This window comes from Empidonax traillii, unplaced genomic scaffold, assembly GCF_003031625.1.
Source record: "Empidonax traillii isolate 1590-97213 ecotype Southwest subspecies unplaced genomic scaffold, ASM303162v1 scaffold1145:size269165, whole genome shotgun sequence".
NCBI lineage: Eukaryota > Metazoa > Chordata > Aves > Passeriformes > Tyrannidae > Empidonax > Empidonax traillii.
In genome coordinates this window covers 194363-216093 of record NW_020956338.1, presented here as the reverse complement: position 1 = coordinate 216093, position 21731 = coordinate 194363, and the positions used below count along the sequence as shown (strand labels likewise).

The window sequence follows — 21731 nt, the reverse complement described above, 5'->3', positions numbered from 1 at the left end:
TATTTTCTACCCATATGTATTTTCTACATACATATGTATGTAACACTATTTACTGGATAACGGAGAAAATATTCTTTCTTGTGCATCCAGCACGCTGAAATAAAAGAATGCTTTGCTCCTTAAAACCCTTAAAAGGGTCTTGGAGAGTGTTTTTTTTATACCCTTTTTATATCTACTGGTAGAATGATAACACTGATTATGCAAAGCCAGAAGACTGATCTTCAACAAATAAATAGGGTATGACATTATTAAGAAAAAAAAGGATGCTGGACCTAAAAGCACTATGGTTTGAAAATGCCTAATGCACATGGACTGACGAGGTAGAGTTTTGACAGTGTTGTTCACTCTCAAATAATACAGGGCTACAGTGTTAACCTCTTCCTGAAGTTTGATTTAAAAAGCATCATTATTTGTCTTTTTTTTTTTTTTTTAAACTCAGATCCGTTAAACCCAGCAGCTGCATTTAAGGAAACCTTGCAAAATAAACAAAACCAAATAACAAAGATAATGAATACAAGCACTGATTCTTACTCCCTCAGCGAATGTGTCCTTCCCAGGTCATCCTCGTCGGTGTCGCTGCTGATGGTGATGACGCTGACGGCGGGGCTGGGGGAGCCGGCTATGAACAGGGTCTGGCGCTGGGCGGCTCGCAGGGAGGGATCAGGGGCCAGCCTGACCGAGGCTTCACAGCAGGTGCCTTCCTGTCCTTCTGAGTTGAGATTGTCCTGTGCTTCGATGCAGCTTAATCTCTTCACAGCCTTCAGGTTGAGTATCTTTGGAGATATGAAGGCTGAATTTTGGATGTTGGTGTTCTGTAACGCGTTGCTCCTGTGAAGGAAACGCTCCGTTTGGCGTTTAGTGAATCTCTACCCACAGAGCTGAAAACTGTGTTATTTGCAGCAAAACCAAAGCAAACAATGTAGGCTAAACCAACAATTCTCTAAACTAATACCAAAAAAAACCCCACAGAACAGTAAACACAGTCATAAACACTTGGCATAGATGACTTCAGATATTAACAAGAAAGATGTAACACCTAAGACTGAAATTTATAATTTATATTGAAAATCCCATTTTCTTGTAAGGGGAAAAAAAAAAAAAAAAAGAAATAAAAATCCCATTCAGGTGAAAAACGAGCAAACAAATCCTGGCCAGATTTGCTGCAGAGATTCTCCCTGCAAACAGAAGCTGGTGGCCTCCAGAAGAACTCCTTGCTCAGTACAGGACTGCTGACATTGTCCCTGTAACGTGTGCTTTCCCATTTATTGAGCATCCCACACCTTTGCCAACACTTTGCATGGAAGTGGGGCATATTTTCTTCAGCAGGCAGCTGAAGCATTTTTGGCTACCAGTAAGAGAAAGGCGACTGCAAGGCAAACTGCAACCCCCTGGGCAGTACGTCTTTATTTTCAGTTCCCTAAACCTGATATATTCTCACACACATAAACTTAGGAATATCCCACTAGAGCTACCTCAATATATTCTTGTAACTTCCCAAAGCCTGTAAAGACAACTTTCTATCATGACAGGCACGTACTAACAAAAAGGAGCTAAACCATCTTACCGCTGCAAAGTACTTTTCCATCTACTCTATTACCAAAACAACATTGAAAACTTAAGGCAGAAAGGACACATTTTCCAAAAAAAAACTGTTGAAGAGTAATTGTCTCCGACAAACATGCCATTTCTACATTTTATTTCCCTGACCACAAATCAGCAACAGCAGGTACACGGGGCTTTGAGTGGCAGAAATGTTCTACCAACCTGTTCTGACACAGTTTGTTCCTCTTGGTAGCTGCGGGCTGAGGCCAGACGACGTGTGCAATGCCCACACTAATTGGCTGAGGGGCAGACAAGGTTATCTGATGTGTTAAGAGAGGCTGTGGTATCACTGAGCTGTAATGAGTGCCCTGGGTAATCATCTTCCTGAGGAAAAGGAAAGGCAGTTTTACATTGCGAGTCACCTCCATCGGCATCCGCAGTCCTTGTTAAGTCGGAGCCATTGTTAAGGTATGGCACAAAAATACCATGGGCTTACCCCCAGTCTCCAAGCCTCTGTGGGCCAGCCACAGGATCAGAGGCCAGAGATGTTGCAGGAGCTGCCACTGGTGCCACCTGCTGCCATGCAGGAACCAGGATCTGCTGAGTCTGATTCGACCACGTCTGTGTTGCGAAGCAGAGAAAGATTTTTATGACGCGGGGGAACGACTGGATTTACATTCACTGCTTGCAGTTCAGCGCAGAACAGAGGAGGGGCCACAACAGAACTCTACGTTTAAAAACATTTACTAACTAATAATAAAGCAAAATTTTTTTTTCCTTTAGAATGAGCCAACCTGAGAGAGGATTCCGGCTCGAATCTGTAGTGGCTGAATCGCGTGGGCTTGGGTCACCAACGGGACTGCATTATCCACCCTCAGGGAGAAACTGGTGGGTTTGCTGTGGTTTGTAGGAATTCCTGTCAGGGAGAAAAACATATACCCAAGCTTTAAGCAAACACCAGTCTTGCTTGTATTTTCTGAGCCAAATGCAAACAACACCGAGGACAATTTTAAAACATTTCACAAAAAAAAAAAAAGTTTTAATGTGTTTATGATCTAATTTCATCATTTATATGACTTTCAAGCCAAACAAATCAACACCTAAAAGATTTCTGTGCCTTAACTTATCTGCACAAATATTTGATGCTGGAATTTCCAGAAAGAACTGCCAATAGCTACTATTTGGAAACAGCTTATTAGAAAGAGGAATGACTTTGGCAGCAAGTTCTGCAAAGCTAAGCATTTACTCTTCATCACAAACTACATTAAAATATTTCAAAGGAAGCAGAAAAAAGTAAGCAGAACTGAATTTCAAAGCTTCTCACAACTGACTCCTGCACATCTCACGCTCTGCATTTCCAGCAGGTTGAAACCCATTCCTCTTGGCTTTCATAGCAGACAATGCCACAGGTACAATGACCCTCCTTGCTACCATCTCTTTTGTGGGAAACAATGTAAAATTTTCTGTGTATCTCATCAAGCATTTGCAGTAGAATCCATAACCCTTTCAACAACATAATGCAAACTATAGCACTGTTAGAATATACCACAAGAGCATAATACAAAAAAGATGCATCTCATGCCCTGTAGAGGTTTCATTATTGTCACAAGGAACTAGAAGACATACAGCGATGCTGAATGTTTACTACTTATTTTTTTACACAATAATGTAAAAAAAAAAACGTGGAAGAGGATTTTTTTCCCAAGAGATACTGCAACAGAGCAACTATGGTAGAAGACAATAGTGGCTAAGAAAAGATACACCTGATCTCACCTTCTAACTGCACTTCATGCCTTGTGCTTCAGTCAACAATTAAGCAATGAGTGTTCACAGGCAACTACTAAAGAACTACTAAACTAAAGTTTAGAAGTGTTTAGGTTGTTTGGGGTTTTTTTTATTCTTTACAGTAAAAGATGAAAGAAAATCTTCATCTGATGTAATTCTCATGTCATCACACAGTACTTAGTTATAACCATGCACTTCAAAGCTTTTCATTTTGAAATGCAGTTGACTGATTTTTTTTTTTTCCCCACAGCCATCAAGAAGAGCAACATCTTAGCTCTGACAGAAGTAGCAAGTTTTAGCACTTCAGACATTCCACAGAGCAGCCAAGCTGGGAAACACTGAAGCAGTGCCAGATACCGTTAATATCCCCTTTTCATCCCTGCCAACAACTCAACTCAGCACCTATGTGATGAAAACAATATATTCCCTTCATTTCAGCTGCAGCAGAATTTAAATTTGGAAATTTATCATCATATTCAGAGTATGGAAATTAGAATGTGGAAATTTATCATCATATTAAGAATACAGTATACAGATCCCAGATAAAGTATTTGCCTTTTCCATAAATCACTTCGGGGTTTTTTAATTATGAAGTATGTGACACAATTTCAATAATTAACTGCTCAGAAGGCAATCTGTATGAAGCAGCTATATATACATTTACCTCATATAGCCTCTGACACTCTGCCCAGTGAGTACTCAGACCTTTCTGGAAGCCAAGGTAGATGCAGCTGTCACAAATAACACTACTGATAAAATCTGCTATATCTGTCTCTACCTACAGAGATTAAGACTTCCTGGGGTCTAAGTTTAGGTTAAATGTTTTTGGTTGTTTTTTTTTTTTTTCAGAGTGAGCCCAGTATGACATCTGAAACTTTAAAATGCAGAGGGAGAACTAAGGAGGAGTTTGAAGGTTATTCTTAGAAAAAAAAACAACTACTTCCTATGAACTCCACAATTTCAAGACTCGTTCTCAACACGAAGATGAACATCACCAAGACAAATAAATTGCATCCTTGGAGATGAAGACTATAATCAATCAAAGTTAATAAGCAAATAATATAAACCACCTTTCCCTTTCCATAAAAGATCACTACTAGGATAAGACACTGATATTCCCTTCATCTTTCTTGTTTCCTCTCAAATTTTATTTCAGAATACATTCCTCTCTTCATCTTTCACACTTTGTTCCTCTATTCCAGCTAAGATATAAATTCATATGTGTGTCTGTGGTATATGAAGATGAGCTCTGAATTGCTTAAATCATTTTCTGCAGGTGCTGATTTGCTGTTTATTTCAGAAAGGTGCCACATACCTGCATCTGACTCACATGCTCATTTTTTAATTACATAATTAAGTTCTTTTAGATATAAACACCAAGTGGGATAGAATGGAAAACTCAACTATTGCTAACAGACAGACAGTAGCACTCTTATTTTAGGAACTGTGGCAATCACAGATAAACCTACCTTGAAGAGCAGGAGGACATATAATCAATGCCTGTTGGAAAACATCACTGCAACCAAACTGAGCAGTTCCTGCCTGCAGTGGTATCCCTTGGTGCAAAACTGAATGGGCAGATGCAGTTAATGCCTATGGAAACAGATCCAACACAGGCAACATTATTATAAGCATTAAATCTAAATGCCTCACACCCTCGTCCCACCACTTCATATAATAAACAACTAAAATAACTCATTAAAAAAAAAAAAAAGTTAAGATTTCAAATACATTTTACAGGAAGCCATTCTATTTGGCCACTGGAGGGCATCATGATACAGCACTGGCGATCCCAGTTTGTCCCTTAATTTGAAACGTGCCGAATTCTAAAGGGTTTCCTTAAGAAAACATTAGGAAAAAAATAAAAGACAGTAGATTTTGTCACTTAACGGATGTAATGTTTTAAATTATTAATTAGAAAAACTGCATTAACCGAACTTATAATTAAAAAAAAAAAAAAAAGAGAAAAATTTAAAAAACCCCAAACCACAAAACGTTGTTTTTTACCTGACTTCTTACTGGACCAATTTTGGTAAAGCTCGCAGTCAGGTTGGCTGCACTGCCTGAGGCAACTGATCTCATAAGTGATGTTTTATTGCGATTGCTTAAGTCATACAGATTTGATCTGCATTTGCAAATATCCATGATATGAAAACAGGACTTCACTCTATCAAAACCAGAAAATAAGTTGCTTTAATTACGGTTTCATGTCATGTTAAATGTATAAAACAATTCCCCAGAACCAGATTAAAAAAAAAAAAATAAAAAAAAAAAAATTAGTTCCAAGCCCACATTTTCCAGTTTCACAGAATGGCATCACACACAGAAGCAGGAAAAAAAGAAACACTGCTGTTACTATGGTCACGTCAAGCCTTTGTAATGCCTGTTTTAAAATCAAGGAAAATACTGCTATTTCCTACTCCTTCCATCTAACACCATTTTCTGACAACTGTGTACAAACAGGAAGGACAGTAAACTAAACAGGTGGAAAGCTTTCTCCTTCAGCGGAATGCTCGCACTTCAGGAAATCCACAGGGAAATCCACAACTCCAGAACTGCAGGAAAAAACTTTCAATACATGCCACATTTAATTAAAAGAAAGTACCAAGATGTTGACCTCGAGAGGAAATGCCCATCCTAGCTTTCAGTGGCTGGTTGGAACGAGGGCTCTTCACACCTCCAAAAATCAAGCCCAAGCTCCTGCAGTGTTGGAATTTTAACCACCATGTATAAAACCAACTGTTCTGCTACTTTTCAGAATGAAAAAAACCCACACTCTTTCAACCAGTTCCCTTGAGCCAGTAGGTGTGTCTAAATACTGCAAGCACTTGAAAGCATTCTCTAAGACACGACAAAAGTCATGAAAGGTTGGTTTTTTTTTCCCCCTCTCTAATAGCAGAAGTAAAACAGCATAAGAAACCATACAAATGAATTGCAAACAAGAAGAGATTCCCGTGTTACATACTGGTTGCTATGAGGAAAATCGAGGAGGTGCTTCATGGTAACAAAAGAATGGTTCAGGGTCTCAGCTGGAGTGATTCTTAGATCAGCATCGATGAGCAACATTTTCTTCAACAGACTGACGAATTCCCTCCTATCTGCCTTCTCTGCCAACAGGTCACTTCCTTCCAAATCCATCACCATGTTCACCTGGCATTGGACAGAACAGTCAGATATACAAGATATGCATATTATTTTACCTCTTTCTGTTACTGCTTTCTGCTATAAAATGCTGATATTCAACCTTTTGGTTAGACAAAATGATTGGCTTGGAATTGGTGACTTTTTTTCCTTCGCTCTCCCCAGCCAAAAACCCCTGAAGGCTTTATTCCAGTCTGGGACTTGGAATTTAAGAAATAAGATTTGGAATAAAGATCTTCACATGGTCTAACTCGAACAACAGAGTTAATCTTCAAAAAACAATATTCAAGCATGTGTTAACGCCAACATTGCAATCGAATTTTATTCTTTTTTCAGGATATGAAAGAAAAAGAAAATATCGACTTGAGAGTTATAAAGCTAAGGAAAAGTGAAAAAAACCCAGTTGTTTTTTCTACATTTTTTAAAAAATTATACTGAGAAATATATTGTTAAGATAACAGAATGATACTGGAAATCATGCAGTTAAGATAGCAGGTTCCAAATGCATTTGTTGTTTTACCCATAATGGCAGATAAGGCAGAAGAGAAACTACACATCCTATATAAAATAAAGAGTCCACAAGAAAAAGAACCACTGTTTAACAAAAGCAATGGCAAGGGAAGATCTTTATTAAAAGCCCAAAGGGCTGACATGGCCAGACATCTTCCTCAGAGCAGCAGAGAAGGACAGATATGACTGAGATATAATAAATAATATTCTAAAGGGCATTTCTTTCCAAACTAATAAAATGTTTTAAAATCAGCATTCATTCCCACACCTTCCTCTTGCAAAGGATGAAGAAGGCTCTGATACTCACGTGCACTATATCATCCAAACTGTTGAAAATATACTTTCTGGCCTCTTTAGACTTCATACCTGTTTCTGCCTCGTGTTCTTCCAATGTCTCAAAGAAAAAAAGAAAAAAAAGGAGAGCTGAGTTTAGAAGCTGTCAATGAAAGGCACAACTACAAAGGAACTTTACCTATTTAATGACCTTAAAAACACTATTGGGTTATGGTTTTTTTTCAAATAAATAGTTTTTTAGTTGGCTATTTGTACAGTGCTTTTCTGGCTGCTTTCATTCTCTAAATCAAAAGACAAAAACTAGTACATTTTACATCTGATAGATCACAGTACTGGATTACAACAGACAGTCTGTAAATCATGCAGGAAACACTGAAAGCCTAGCAAAGAGATGTTTAATGAAAGTGTCTCATGTGCTTATATTTTTATATATCACAGGTTTTCTAATACTCATATTTTACCAATTTCCTCAAACTCGGACCTTTAACTTCAAACACCAGCAACATCATAGCGCTTTTTAAAAAAAAAAAAAAGTAAAACAAAAACCAGGCAATCTCTGTTCAACTTCTTTGTTTTCTCTTTCATTTTTTCATTTTTATACTTTCATTCTTCCACATACACAACAGCTGGTAGAAATATTTTAAATACTGAAGTATGAAACAAACAAATTCTAGAGGATGAATTAAATCACTGATCAGTGATTTATGAGCTGGTATACCACTTTCTGTTCCAATTTTCCTCCTTCAACACAGACAGCACCTGTGGGCTGGTGCTGCAAGGGATAAGGTGGGGATTCAGGGGGAAAAAAAAAAAATTCAACGCACAGATTACAGAAAAGTTTCCAAAATTAACTTTGACAAAAAACTGCAAGTAGTGACCAACGGTTCATACCAAAACTCCTAATTAACCAAGCCAGGTAACAGCTTCTGAAAAACAGAGAGGGCTGTTTGCATCAAGAACTCGTTTAGGTTCTCTGATACGGAGAAGCCTGATGAAAAGAGTCACCTAAAGATCAACTGCTGGAGAAAAGAGGATACTGGATTAACCAGGAGGGTGTAATTGGAGAATTCTTGCATAACCCGGCCCTGCAGCGCAGGGGGGATTTACCAAATTTACCAAGTTACTGTGGGGAGTTACACAACTCGTGCCTTGAGCTGCTCAGCTCTTTGCTGCTGCAGAAATTCCGTGTCAACCTGTAACTGCGTCCTGACTCCCTGAGCCCTCGGTAAAGCTCGGTGCAGTTGGATCATGAAGCAATACAATTTAAAAAAAACAAAATTATTAGCCTAGGAAGGGACAGCTGGTTAGAGAGAAGCAAGGTGTGCAGAACACAGAAGAACTTCTTCATTTCATCTGCGCTCACTGCAGTGCAGCTTTCAGCCAACAAAGGCTGTTCTAGCAGGGGATCTGAAGGAAATTAGCTGCACACAGCCATGCTATTTCTTAATCTCCTTTTTCTCCTAGGAACTTCTGATCCTGAAGCCAGTTTTGGACAAAATTTTGACAGAGCGGCGTGGGCCTCCGAGACAAATTCCTTAAGTGAAGTGAAAAAGCAGTTACCGAGCAGGAAAAAAAAAAACAAACCAAAACGAACCCACTCATTTGGTACCCCTGGAGATACAAGGCTTAATCTGAACTCCCCACATGGCAGCCGTGCACTGGCCACTGCACAGCCTGGCAGCTGCACCAGACCTGCCTCTCCAGCAGGAGAAAACATGGACATGAGCTTGGAGTGCTGCTTTTGGGGAAGGGTAAAAAATGGATGAGATACAGAGCAGGAGGTGGCAAAAAAACACAGGAGATGAAGAAGGGAGAGAGAGTGGTACTGCAGCGAATCTTGGCCTCTCTGGTTTCCCTGCTCACAAAACAATAGGCTGTTTTCTACTACATTCCACTGTTTACCTTTAATCTCCAACTAGAATATGGTGCATCCGTTTCTCTACAGAAAAATCTTGCAGTTTTTGTTCCCATGCTTAACAACTGCTCTCCTGGCAAACCTTGAGTCTGTGAAATGTAACGAATCTGAGGGAAAAAAAACAAAACAAAACAAAACAAAACAGGAAAACCAATTTAATCTCTTTCTTTTCAAAATCTGATCCACACAGTTTAAAAAGTTTTCATTTCATTTAAAAGAAAATGGCAAAATGAGCCACGCTCAGAGCACCCTGGTTCAACAGCTACATCTTACATGGGGGAGAAACCTGACCCTGAGCACTTGGTACTGCTCTCTCCCCGTGTCAGAGAAAGCCATCCATAAACAAACCTCTGAAGTGACCTATATAAGTAAGCTTTTTAGGCTGGGTCAAAGAAACGAGGAGCTGTGCAGAGTGGCTGTCGTTGCCTCCTCAATCCATTCAAATCCTAAATGCATTATTTTCATTCTAAACAGAAAGAGTGCTTTGTTTGCATACTGAACTTTGGTGGTTTGGGGTTGTTTTTTGCATGCTCTCATTACGTAACTTGATAAAAAATCCTTCCCATTTGTTGTTTCCAGTGTATCAGTCTTCTACACACCTGACACACCGACAGGGAAACATTCCACGTGGAAAGGGGGTGCATGTACAACCTCTAGGAATCCAGCAAAAGATGCTGTCCTCATCCAAGAAACTTTGCTGCTGAATGTGATGGGAATGGAGTGGCTTCGTGAGCCTTTTCCATTGAAATGATCAACAGGCATTTATTCATTTTAGAAGATGTCTTACTGTGCATTTTGCATTGCCTTTCTTATAGTTGGTGATTGATGTTATTACCTAAAATAGTCAAGTTTCCAGGCTTCAACAGAAAACTGTTGAAACGTGATGTGTTTTAACTACTGTGCATGCAATGTTAACTCACTGTACAAGGGAGGAGTTACCCCACAACTTCTTTAAAAATTAAAAACCACCTTTGGAGTTGGAACAATAATTGGGCAATAACTGAAAACTGAGTTTGTTGCAGGGTTGGGATGGAGGGAGTCTGGATTCCAGCAGACAGGGCAAGGCCCTTCAGGGGTTCAGCCCTGAAGGGGCTTCTGGGGTGAGCCAGCCCCTGGAAAAGGTGGAGCAGCCGAGGAATAGGAGAAAATGGAAGAAAGTCAAAAGGAGAGGGGGGTCAAATACACCAAATGCACCTGAGAGGAGCAACACCGATGGGCAGCAGAGAGGAAAGGTACATGTGAGGCTTCTGCTGAAAAATAACTGACAGAGCCAAGTGGGGAGGAACTAAATGCAATCCTGCCAACTTTGGTTATTTGGAATCCTCCATAATTCCCTACCTCAGGGAGTAAAGAGAATCCCACCCTGACCAGAAATGTTTCTACATCACTTATAACGTGCTTAGAAAACAAGTAAAGACTGAAAAGTTAGCGGGGGAAAGGCAGCGCATTAATTCAAAAATTTAGCAGTTGAGCACCTGTGCCTGTTTTTAATGTGTATTAAAGCTCAGAAGGCACAGCTATTTTCCCCTGGGAAGCCCAGCTGTTACTGGTGCTAATCACAAAGGAATACAAGAACTAAGAGCTCCCCTTCCAGGGCGAGTGTGACACAGGCTGCCAGGGTGGCCACATAGCAGGAGGACGGGGGGGGAAATGCAGCACAAAGCCTGTTCATTTACTCATTGACACACACCACGGAGCAGGAGGGGAAGGAATTTCCTTGGAAGCCATCTCCCAGCGCTGCTGCACTCACGTACGCTGAGAAACAAACCCTGAATCAAATTTCTCCGCAGCGAGTTTTTGCAGACGTGCTGGAGCACGAAGACAAGCCTTGGCTAAAGTCAGGCAATTCCTGCCGGTGCAGAGAAGGTTACAGCCCCCCTTCCTCCAACATGAGGGGCAGACAAGTTGCTAGGTGAGTTATTAACCGATGCTTCCAGCAAACTTGAATGACGTGTCACTCTTTAACTAATAATGCCTTTTAATCTTTTGACTCGCTTGCAAAAGCAAGCAGAAAGTCTTACGGGCACTAAGACCCCCCCCTAATCCGTGCAGTCCTTTGCATGAAGCACCTGGGAAGGTGCCTGGAATTGGTGACAATGCTGTGAACTTGCACTGTCCAACAGGATCCAGAGGTTGAGCCATGTGGGGTAAAAAAGGGCTTTTCTTTTCAAGTGAGACTCCATATTCTTCTGAAAAAACATCCTCAGAGTCACGAGACTGAGCTTTAGGCTGTTACTGCTCCCTGCACCAAAGTCAGAGGCTCAAAGCTACGTAGGCCTGTTGGCACATGTTAATTAATAATCTGGGCTGCTGCCATCATGACAAATCACAAGTTAATCTGAGGAAAGAATTGTGACACAGGCAGCATTTTCCACAGTCAGACCCCAACTTCACCACAGGTGACTGAAGCTGTTGGTGAAAAGCAGAATTCCACATCCAGAAGCAGCATCTGTCTGGGCTTACCCACAGCAGCATCCCTTTTAATAGCTATTTACAGCAGTATGGGGTTCAAAGGTGCAAATTTCCCTGGAAATTACATATTTTGCATCTTTCTTTAATTTTTTTTTTCCTAATTAAAGTCCAGATCTTCTCCTGCAGTTTCTTCCAAAATAAGAGGTAAATAAATCTGCCAAATTCTTGGAAATATTTGAGACAGTATTGCAGATTCTTTCCAAAAAAAAAAAAAAGCCTTCACTTTATCCTTAAAAATTTATGGCTATTAGATGTTTTCTCTTTCATTTTCTATTTTAACAGCAACACTCTGCAAAAAGGTCTTTATATGCTTCAAAGCATCAACACACGTTCCCCTCAGAGCTCACTTTCTACACATGAAATGCTGCATTTTGTGTAAATTAAGTAAACTGAACTACAAAACATTACCAAAATCAACTCAAAATTGAGATATCCCCTGACAGTGCTTTTAACAAACAAATTTCTAAAAAAAGTAGGTAGGAGCTGTAAGCACAGGGAGCCAAAAGCCAGCCGACTACATCATCAGGACTCGAATGACCTAAACAACATGCTGGAGGAACTGCCCCTAAACTCAAGGTTGAATCAAAGATGCAGAACTCAGCAAGAAGCCAGTGCTGCTACTTCTGGGGTTTTCAGGAGATTTCTTCACTTTCCAAGTTCAAAACCAGGTGGGGGTACTCAGGATGCTCATTACATTCCTTCCAAATTCCGCATCAGGCTAGAAAATTACAGACTTCTCTAAGTGTTTAAAACAGATAATGTTCTACATCTTTCCTAAGAAACAATGTGGGGTTTTTTCTAAGTCAGCTGAAAACTCCAGCAAAGCAAAGGCACAGCTTCAACAGCTCCAAGCTCCACCACGGCACATCTGCATTATTATTATTATTATTATTGTGCCAGTTGATTCTCGTTCCCCGTGAAGGACGGGCTCTCAAATCTTTGAGCTTTGCTGGATTTCCAGAAAGCATCAGAAAGCATTCAGAAGACAATTAATCCTGACATCTGAATAGACATTCCAGAGTCAGCCCCGTTCATTATGCTCATGGCAAGTGAAAGAGAGATGATAATGCGATGACGGTGGCCGCAGACTTTGGTTTCCAAAAAACAAACAAACAAAAAGCAACCGCCAATACCAACACCTAATTTTTTTTAAGATGGAGGGAGGAGGACAAATTGAAATTTAGTTCCAAAAAGCAGCACGATGTACAGTCTGGTTTAGAAACGTGATTTATGTTTCTAGGATGATGAACAAGACCAAATTAAAAGCGTTGGACAGACTTGAAGAAACGCTACGGAACAGGGGACATCATTAACATTCACAATTCCAGATTTATTGATCTGAAATCCTTTAAGTTGCAGAAAGTTTGTGAAGTTTATTCTACTACCTGGTCATATTCCAGTGCTCCTGGGTACAGTGGCCATCCAAGGAACAGCTCTGCAATCACACACCCTAACGACCACATGTCTATGGCTTCGCAAAACGGCAATCCCAGTATGATCTCTGGTGCTCTGCAAATTAAACATGGTTACTGAAGTTTTTTCCTTGGGGGGAAAAAAAAAAAAGGTAATTCAACAATCCAACATGGCAACAATAACAACCAAAAACCGAAACAAACAACAAAATCTGTTATTTGATAACACAGGCTAATTATTTCAATAAATAAAGCATCAGAAATCGCATTTTTCTATAAATAATCTGTGGTAACATTTTGCAGCTCCAAGGTGTTTTTTTTTTTCCTGCAAGTATGTAGGAAATATCCTATAGTTTGCTATGTACATGAAAATAACTTATGTCCCTGATTCAACACTTTTCCCTTTCCTCCACTATATCTCAGATGATTCATCCATTCAATGTTGTATGTCTTTAAATACATTCTAAAAAAAATACAGTCTTTTGTATCCAACAAAAAAAACAAACTAAAAGTTTCATCAGAAAATCCACTTCTCACTTCCCAACTGGGCAGTACACTTAAAGCTATTTAAAATATCAATTTAATTACTTAACTGCAAATCCCTTAATGTACTCCAATCAGTTCAATGTGATCAATTTTTAAATCGCTCAAATGAAAACACTGCACTTGCTGAACAGAGCAGGTGTTATTTTCCACCTAAAACAAATGTGAATTATTTAACCAACAGCATCTGAATTTATTTCTGCATTCAAGAACTAGTAAAATTGTTATTGACACAGCTGCTAAAGGGGTTTTTAGCATTTCTGATCACGTGAAACCAACCCAAGTATTTCACAAACACCCGTTTTCATTGCATTTGTTCGTTTAAAACCTTCCCTCCCAGCTCATTCAAGCTATTAACAAAAGGAAAAATAATTGATTTATATCTGCATTCTAACACAGAGGGACGCCTGGAGACGTAAAGTATTATTTAAATGATCACACTATAATGGGAGGTGCTTTTAAAGCAGGCAATCAGTTGTTAGCTCAGCGTGTCACAGAACGGTGGGAAGGTGGTTAAAGCCAACAGGGCAATTCCCATTGCAGTTGGGCAGAGCGGGAGCATCCAGCTGAACAGGTAAGGTGTGATAAGCAAAAGGTTACAAATCTTACGCTTCAGCACATCCTGCTGTAGCCTATTGACACCCCACGTACAAACCAGACTCCCTGATCATGGTAAATTCCTACATATCTTATTCTCCTCTAACATTAACCTTTATCAAAATATTCTCTAAATCGCTGACATGTACTAGATTTGGAGCAAACCCCTATTTTTATGCTCCACTGGGACAGAGAGGCTATTTTGTAGCTGTACAGCAGACCAAGAGCTGAAGCATCTCCATCCCCTTTCACAAGGAGTAGCTGGTAGAAGCTGTCCACAGACACGCTCCAAGCTCCAAGGATGCACGTTGAGCACCAAGGGAAGGGCTCCTGATGGTCTGCCCCATCTCTGACCGGCAAAGTCGGTCAGGCTTCTGCTACAGGGAAAATCCGAGACTTCTGGATATTCTGCTAAATATTTACATACTTTCCATTCATGCCAGCCCTTCAGTTCTTCCCATCCTCGCCACAAACCATTTCAGATGCCATTACTGGAAGGATAAATCTTGCCCCACTGGCAGTGAAACTGGAGAGGCTCGGTTTTCCACTGAGCCCCCAAAGATGTGATTACGATAAACTTCTGGGGGATCCAATATATGTATTTCTGCAACGTGGGATCGTGACACTGCAGGAAGAAATCAGCCAGTTTTGTCATCTGAGAAATAAATTCAATATCTGTAGATGCCACAAGACTAGAAATAGCAGCGAGAAACGTCTGCCTTGACCCGCTGGCCGGGTGCCAGTCTGCGTACGGTTGTTACAGATCTCTGCTAAAATACACTTCCTTTTGTTGTATTATGTTACAGCCCTGAATAGTTAATGAATATACACACACCCAGCCTATGGATACAGGGGCTTTAACAAATGCTGCTGCTAAAATAAGCTCTTTAAAACCTCTTAGGTTTACTCAATGGTTAATATGCGCGCCGTATAAAAATAGCCGCAGTCGGCCGGTCTGTCGCTCATCTCTTTTGAGGGGCAGCATTGCAAATAATAGAAGGATAAGGGTGGATACAATGCCAGAAAGAAAAAAAAAAAAAAGAAAGAGAGAGAGAATGCTTAGTGTATATCAAAATACGGGAATCTTTTAGTTTTGCCTGGGCACCAAGAAAAGCGCCGATGAGTCTAAGGAAAAGGGACGTGTCTCAGGAGAGGCAAGACCTGTGCCCCTCACTTCCCAACACCTGACCTACTGTGCAGAAAGGAAATCAATGTGCTACCTGCACCATAACTACAGTACAGTGAACAAAAAAAAAAAAAAAAACATTTTCAGGCTAGCTTGGGGTGAGGAAGATGAAGAGTTGCTGCTCTTTCGGGTTCACCGTGTCCTACCACGTTTCACGTTAGTCCCTAAAATGGGACACCTCCCTCACAGCAAACGTTCCAGGAGAGCTGTAACTGGGTTTGATTGTGTTTAGATTGGTCTTAACCAGCTCAAACATTTTTGATAAAGGGAAGTTTGTTGATGTCATGCTCAGAAGCACCTTTTTCTGTTTTCCCTTCTTTTCAACTCCCCGTTAAAATCTACTTGGAGAACTGGGGAGAAAAATGTTAAAGTGGAGGGAGTGATTTTTCAGTTTTTATTTTTAAGATGATCTTTTCACAGCTCTTTTCTCATGTAAGAAACATTTGTTCCACGCAGCTTAAAAGGAAGGCATTCCCTTTCCTAACTATGACCAAAGACATCAGAGTGGCAGGAACTCCAGATGTCCCAACAGTCACTTTAACATCAGATTACTCAAAAAAAACCCCAGTGTAACTCAGTACTTCTCTCTCTCAAAACAGCAACACACACACACAGACACCACTGTTTGGTTTTTACTACAGATTACAAGATGTTCAGTGCACCAGAAGCTACACAGTCCCCAACTCTGTAAATAGCATCTGTTATCCCATATCAAGACATCAACAAGGACCAGAATTTTCCAAAGAACACCAAATCTTACTTAAATGTACTCAAATTAAAAGCAAGAGTTTATGGAGAAAGCATCCGTTTCCTTCTTATCAATGTTCATTAAACATTAATTGAAAATACTACCAGAAAACTTAATTTATAATTCAGAATGCAATATTACTACAGTGGAAAGATTCACGTTACTAAGCAAAAATTCCTAGGTTAAAACATCTGGAAATGCTCCTTTCTCACTTTGCACAGCACAGCTCAGACCTTTCAATTGTAAATATCTAAAAAGATTAAAGATGCAAATGAATATTTGCTTCAGCTGCTTGTTTGCGTAGTCACATTTCTATTTATTACATCACAGACCATGAATACATATACTATTCTACAAGTTTTTTTAAGCTTTTGAGGAAAGAAACCATACAATTTGTTCCATTAAATTGCTCAAAGACCAGAACATTTCATAAAATAGTTTAGCTTCAGTGTGTTCATTCAGCTTGGAGAGAAGCAACAAAATAAACAAATTCGAAGAAAAATGAAATGGTTCCTTGAGGGAGGATTTAAAAAAACAAAATCAAAACAAACCCCAAGCAAGAACTATTAAAAAAAAAAAAAAGAAGAAAAAAAAAGGAAAATCAAAACTTTAGCACAATAACAGAAAATTTCTTCCATCCTTTACACTGGAGAACAAAGAATGAAGAGCCAAAATTACCCATGTTGAAAAGGTAACTCATGACAGAAAACTGTAAGGAGTCAAGCCATTTCACACGATAATTACCTAGAAATCTCTGGTTAGAAATCTAATTTAGAACAGAATTTCCACGAAAAAGCTGGAACCCAACAGTTAATGCACGTCATAACAACTGCAGAACAGCATAAACCAACAAAAACAGCGGCTTCCCAGAACCACTCATTTCATGAAAAAAATTCAGTGGAATGCAGGAATCATTTCTCAAATATGTTCCCGCTGAAGGTCCTACAACGTAATCAAACTGCACAGACCCCCCCTCCCGGATCAAGGAAATGAGAGGCAAGACTGAGCCGTTCTTATTCCATTTCTTTCCTGGCGGTACAAGAGGGGTCAATGGATCTGCCACTGGTTTATTTACTGACCACCAGGCCGCTGCCCTCCAAAAAGAGTGGGGAGTACAGAATTAGTCATCCTCCCCTCACATCCCCCCACTCCCTTTCCAAGAACAAAACCTTCTCTGCTCCCCACCCAAACCAACTTCCACGTTGCAAGTGGAAGGTCAACTGTGCCATATGAGGAACACTGGAGCTACTTCCATTCCCCAGGGTGCTCCTGCCTACTCTGGAGATGCAGGACACCAGGAATGCTGGCATATCCTTGGCAGTGGCAGCTCTTTGTTGGAGCTTTTGCCGAAAAATTCTTTCCAAACAGGCAGAGAATCCTCATCAAGCTATTTTAACTCTGATATTTCAGCCATACTGAATTTAATACTGGTTCTCCGTCAATTTTGGGTTCCATGTGCTCACACAGTTGAAGGTAAATGGATACAATGCTTCTAACGTGAGCATTTTACACAAAATTTACACTCTTCTCGTGTAAGCCAAACTTTTCTACCCCTGTTTACCTCTGTTCATGGTGGCAATGCCTAATAATTATCTGCTCTGGATACAACACACTATAATAAATATTATTGCAAGGAAGTCATCAAATGGGGAGGTTCGTGGGGTTTTTTTTTTATTAATGACCTGGTCATTGGAGAACTCAAGTAAATGAATCCAATTTGCAAGAGTCAAAGTCAAACCAGATACCAACCTGAGAATAACACTCCTTTCCCCCCCAACTACCATCACCAGCATAATGCAAGCATGCACTTTCTGAAAGGAATAACCAGAGGGTTGGGGGATGTATAATTCTTCTGCTAAACAACGGAGGTCTAAGAGGAGGATTAAATGTCATGAATAAGTTAATGAGATATGGTAATGAGCGTTCTGATGAGTATTCTCACCTACAATCCATTCTCTTCAACTACCAATCTTTATTGTGAACGTGGAGAAATGCAAACCTGTCCACAAGATCTGCAAGAACACAGGAAAGACTCTGGGCTAGAGGGATCCAAATCAAGGTGGCAATGCTCAAAAAAAAAAAAAAAAAAAATCACAGGCAAGTACAATTCAATAATCTGAAGGATGAAATGGGAAGGAACCATGTAATGACAAAACCTGTGAATGATGAATGATACAAAGAACAGTTGGCTCTGTAGTGCATTCATGGTGGTCTTCAGAAGGAATTTCAAATATGCAATTAGATCAACACAACAACATGAAGTAGAGCATACATGGTGCAGAGCAAACCACTGTGAAAATTAATGTACAATAATATTAATTAATTACCCACAAGAATTATTGTTATAAATTAACTTTTAAATGAAAAATCTAGATAACTTTACAGATTACTCAAAAAAATATTTTACAATTGGGAGCAAAAATCATCAGGACATCACTACTTATTTTTAAAGAACAAAGACAGACCAAAAAAAAAATATTATGCCTTATATAAAACTAGTGATATTCCCTCACCTTGAATAGTGTGTGTTCACTTTTGAATTCTGTGTTCAGTTTTGGTCACCCCCATCTGAAAAAGGATACATCAAATAGAAAAGACGCAGAAAAGAACAATATAAATTAAAGACTTCAAGAGACTTGGGTAAAAGAAGAAAGCCTGGTTAGAACTATAAAGCTTCTGGAAAGAATGAATGATCAGTAACATTACTCAAATTATATAATTAATAAGGGAAGAGAAGCAGCCAGAAGTTTCTAACGCCCTGCCTCGCTAGGGAAGAGCAAGGAATTCCCACCCCCTTTGAGACAAAGACTGATGTAAATATAAAAGTGGGGTTTTTTAAACCCAGAATACATTTAATTACCCTTGGAATCATAGGTCACTGTTGACGTAAAAAACATTAAGAGTATTTAAGAATGGATCAGCAGAAAAATATCCACAAGGGCTCTAAATTATTCCGTTTGTATCCATGTAGAATAAAAACAGCCATCAATTGTGTAGAGGTGGAAGGAACCTGCACCAGAAGCCACCAACGTGCAAACTTTTGCTGTGGTAGATTTTCTCCAGCAACAGAATTCCAGAATACACAGACCACTGATCTGAAAACACAGGTGTATCTCATTTTCTATGTAATAAAATCGCTATTATTGCACAAATATAAGACACGCCCAAGCAAATCCATTGACCCAAACTACAGTCTTCTGTACAATATTCCGCTCTCTACAATCTTCTTCATGGTCAGAGTAAGTTTTACTTCTAATTTCATTTTGTTGGAGTAAGAATTATATCAGTAAAATCTATAGAAGTCTTTAAAAAAGTCGCGTTACAGATTTAAGACAAAAAATAAAAATCAATCAAGTGAACCTCTTAAAATACTTCTATATTTGAACTGCCTCTTGCTTTTAGGCCTGTTAAGATGGCAGAATGCAGACTGGCAGTGTCACGTGTTCATTTGATCCCAGAAATGCAAGTACACAGTGCCAGACAACGAGCCTTGCTCCCTGACCTTCCAAAGGAACGCCGCTGCAAATCTAGAATGCAAAACTGGTAGGTTTATAATGCAAAAATGCTACGTTTAGATTCACAATCCTGGCTTTTGTACAGTTCTCCATGTTTTAACTCTTTTATGTTTAGGTATTAGGAAGAAGTTAACTAGAAAATTCTGATTGGGGAAGGGTGTATTTTTTTTTTAAAACTCTTAAGAAACTGAAAGTGAAAATGTAAGTGCTCAGGCAGAGCCAGGAAATAAGAGTTCAGCTGGACAGGGGCATCTGTGTCTCTGAGGTGGCAGAAAAGAATCAATCCCACCACACTTGGCAACTTAAGGCTGTGTCACCACGTATCACAAAACCCAGTGAGAACAAGCATGTTTGGGATGACATGGGAAGTTATCCCCTCCTTCATGACTTCATTCCTCCTTTGAAGGAGTCTGGTGCACTACCAGAGCCTCCCTCACATGGGAGGTGACAGTGAAATCAGGAGGAAAGGCTGGAAGTACCTCCTGTAAATCTCTTAAGGCCATGGGATTGCTGTGGTGGTGCTCACACAAGGTGCCAAACGAGGGAATTCTCGTTTCCTGGTAGGAAAAACTTCATTTTAGCATAATAAAACATTTCCATAGAACTATGCATGCTGAATAGCTAGAAAAGACCTACTTCACATCACAGCCTACAAGTGATATATATATTTATATATATATATGTACATATAAAGACTGACATACAGCTGCCAGTTTAACTTTGAACCCTGATCTGCCCTGGAGATTTAAAAATCTTTATATAGAAAGTGGCCCAAACACGTAACTACTTACAGAAAGAAGCAACCACTGGAAAAAAAAAAAAAAATCATTAGAACACAGGGCTCAAAACTGAACGGGGAGAAGAAAAAAATACAACGAGAAATTAAATGAGACAAATAAATAAATCTTAGGTAATTTCATCAAAGAATACAAAATTACAAACAAACTATCCTAGCACTGTTTCCTGACACTGAAAAAGAATTTTGTTTTGAAAGAGCAAGCACAAACCTTAGCTAATACATCTCTTACCACTTAACATAAATACTAATGATAATCATTATTTAGTTGCTCCTTTTTGATTTTTTTCAGATGAGAATAAGTTATTTCAGTAGACTTTTTTCCACTTATTCACTCTCTCTAGCAAAATGAAAAGTTTTCACTAACAACAGAAGATGTTTAGGCTTCTGTCTTTTCATGATTTTGATTCTCCTCAAAAAGACTTAAGAGTGATTTATTTATGTACTTGATATGTTAAGCAGTTTTTGAATTACACAAAAATTAAGCAAAATAGACACTGAGGAAGCAAGAGAATAACGAAAACTGTGTACAGAGAAACTCTTCAGATGCTTTGTTGGTAAATAAAGTCTGCTATTTAATACACTTACGTTTTGGATAGGCAAGTGTCAGCGTTTAAAGCATCAAATGAGGTTACTCACCGACAACTGCATTTTGACAACACCCTTTGTGTCCTTGTGTGACTCAGCTGTGAGAACACTCTGCACTCCTCTGTCCCTGAGGGAGCCAAAGGTTGCCAGAGATGGTCACAGAGACATTTCCTCTGCCCCCATCTGCAGCAAGGACCATCTAGGAGGACCTACACACCTCTTTCTTCTGTAGTTTGCAGTCAGATTAACTTCCTGAGCTGAATTAACAGGCCCACACATCTAATTTAATGAGGTGGTCTCTGTCACACAGTGTGCTGTTCCTAAAATGTCTCCTATATGCTACAAACACCTTGGGAGTTTTTTCCTGTCTTCTTTTCTTTCTTTTTTTAGGGCAGGACAAGGGGAAGGATGGGAAGGGAAAAGCAGGCAATCCCCAGAAAATGAAAGCGTCTAAAACACTTGCACAAAGATTCTGTACAAAACAAAACCCCAAGAGAAGCTGGTGAAGGGTCCAAATTATTTTTGAGAGAACCTGACTTGAAATGATCTCGCTTGGAACGGTGATCGAGGGCAGGGCAAGCACAAGTAGCTGTGGAAGACCAAGCAGTGGGGCTGGTGGCAACCACAAACTGGGCTCCCCTGGGGGAGAGGATCTAACACCAGCAACGATTCCCAGCTCTGAAGGAG

At 39.7% G+C, this 21731-nt stretch overlaps 1 protein-coding gene across 4 annotated transcripts in view; it reads right to left on the bottom strand.

Moving 5' to 3' along the window:
* HIPK3 (homeodomain interacting protein kinase 3) overlaps positions 1–21731 on the bottom strand; it is a 65858-nt gene that overhangs the window by 6158 nt on the left and 37969 nt on the right. For all 4 annotated transcript variants that reach the window (XM_027905333.1, XM_027905335.1, XM_027905334.1 and 1 more), the window contains exons 3-12: positions 13045–13168; positions 9175–9294; positions 7286–7372; positions 6293–6477; positions 5335–5494; positions 4797–4920; positions 2337–2458; positions 2039–2163; positions 1765–1926; positions 532–828 (exon numbers count right to left, since the gene is read on the bottom strand). In XM_027905333.1, coding sequence (XP_027761134.1) covers positions 532–828; positions 1765–1926; positions 2039–2163; positions 2337–2458; positions 4797–4920; positions 5335–5494; positions 6293–6477; positions 7286–7372; positions 9175–9294; positions 13045–13168 — 1506 coding nt within the window. The remainder of the gene's footprint in view (positions 1–531; positions 829–1764; positions 1927–2038; positions 2164–2336; positions 2459–4796; positions 4921–5334; positions 5495–6292; positions 6478–7285; positions 7373–9174; positions 9295–13044; positions 13169–21731) is intronic.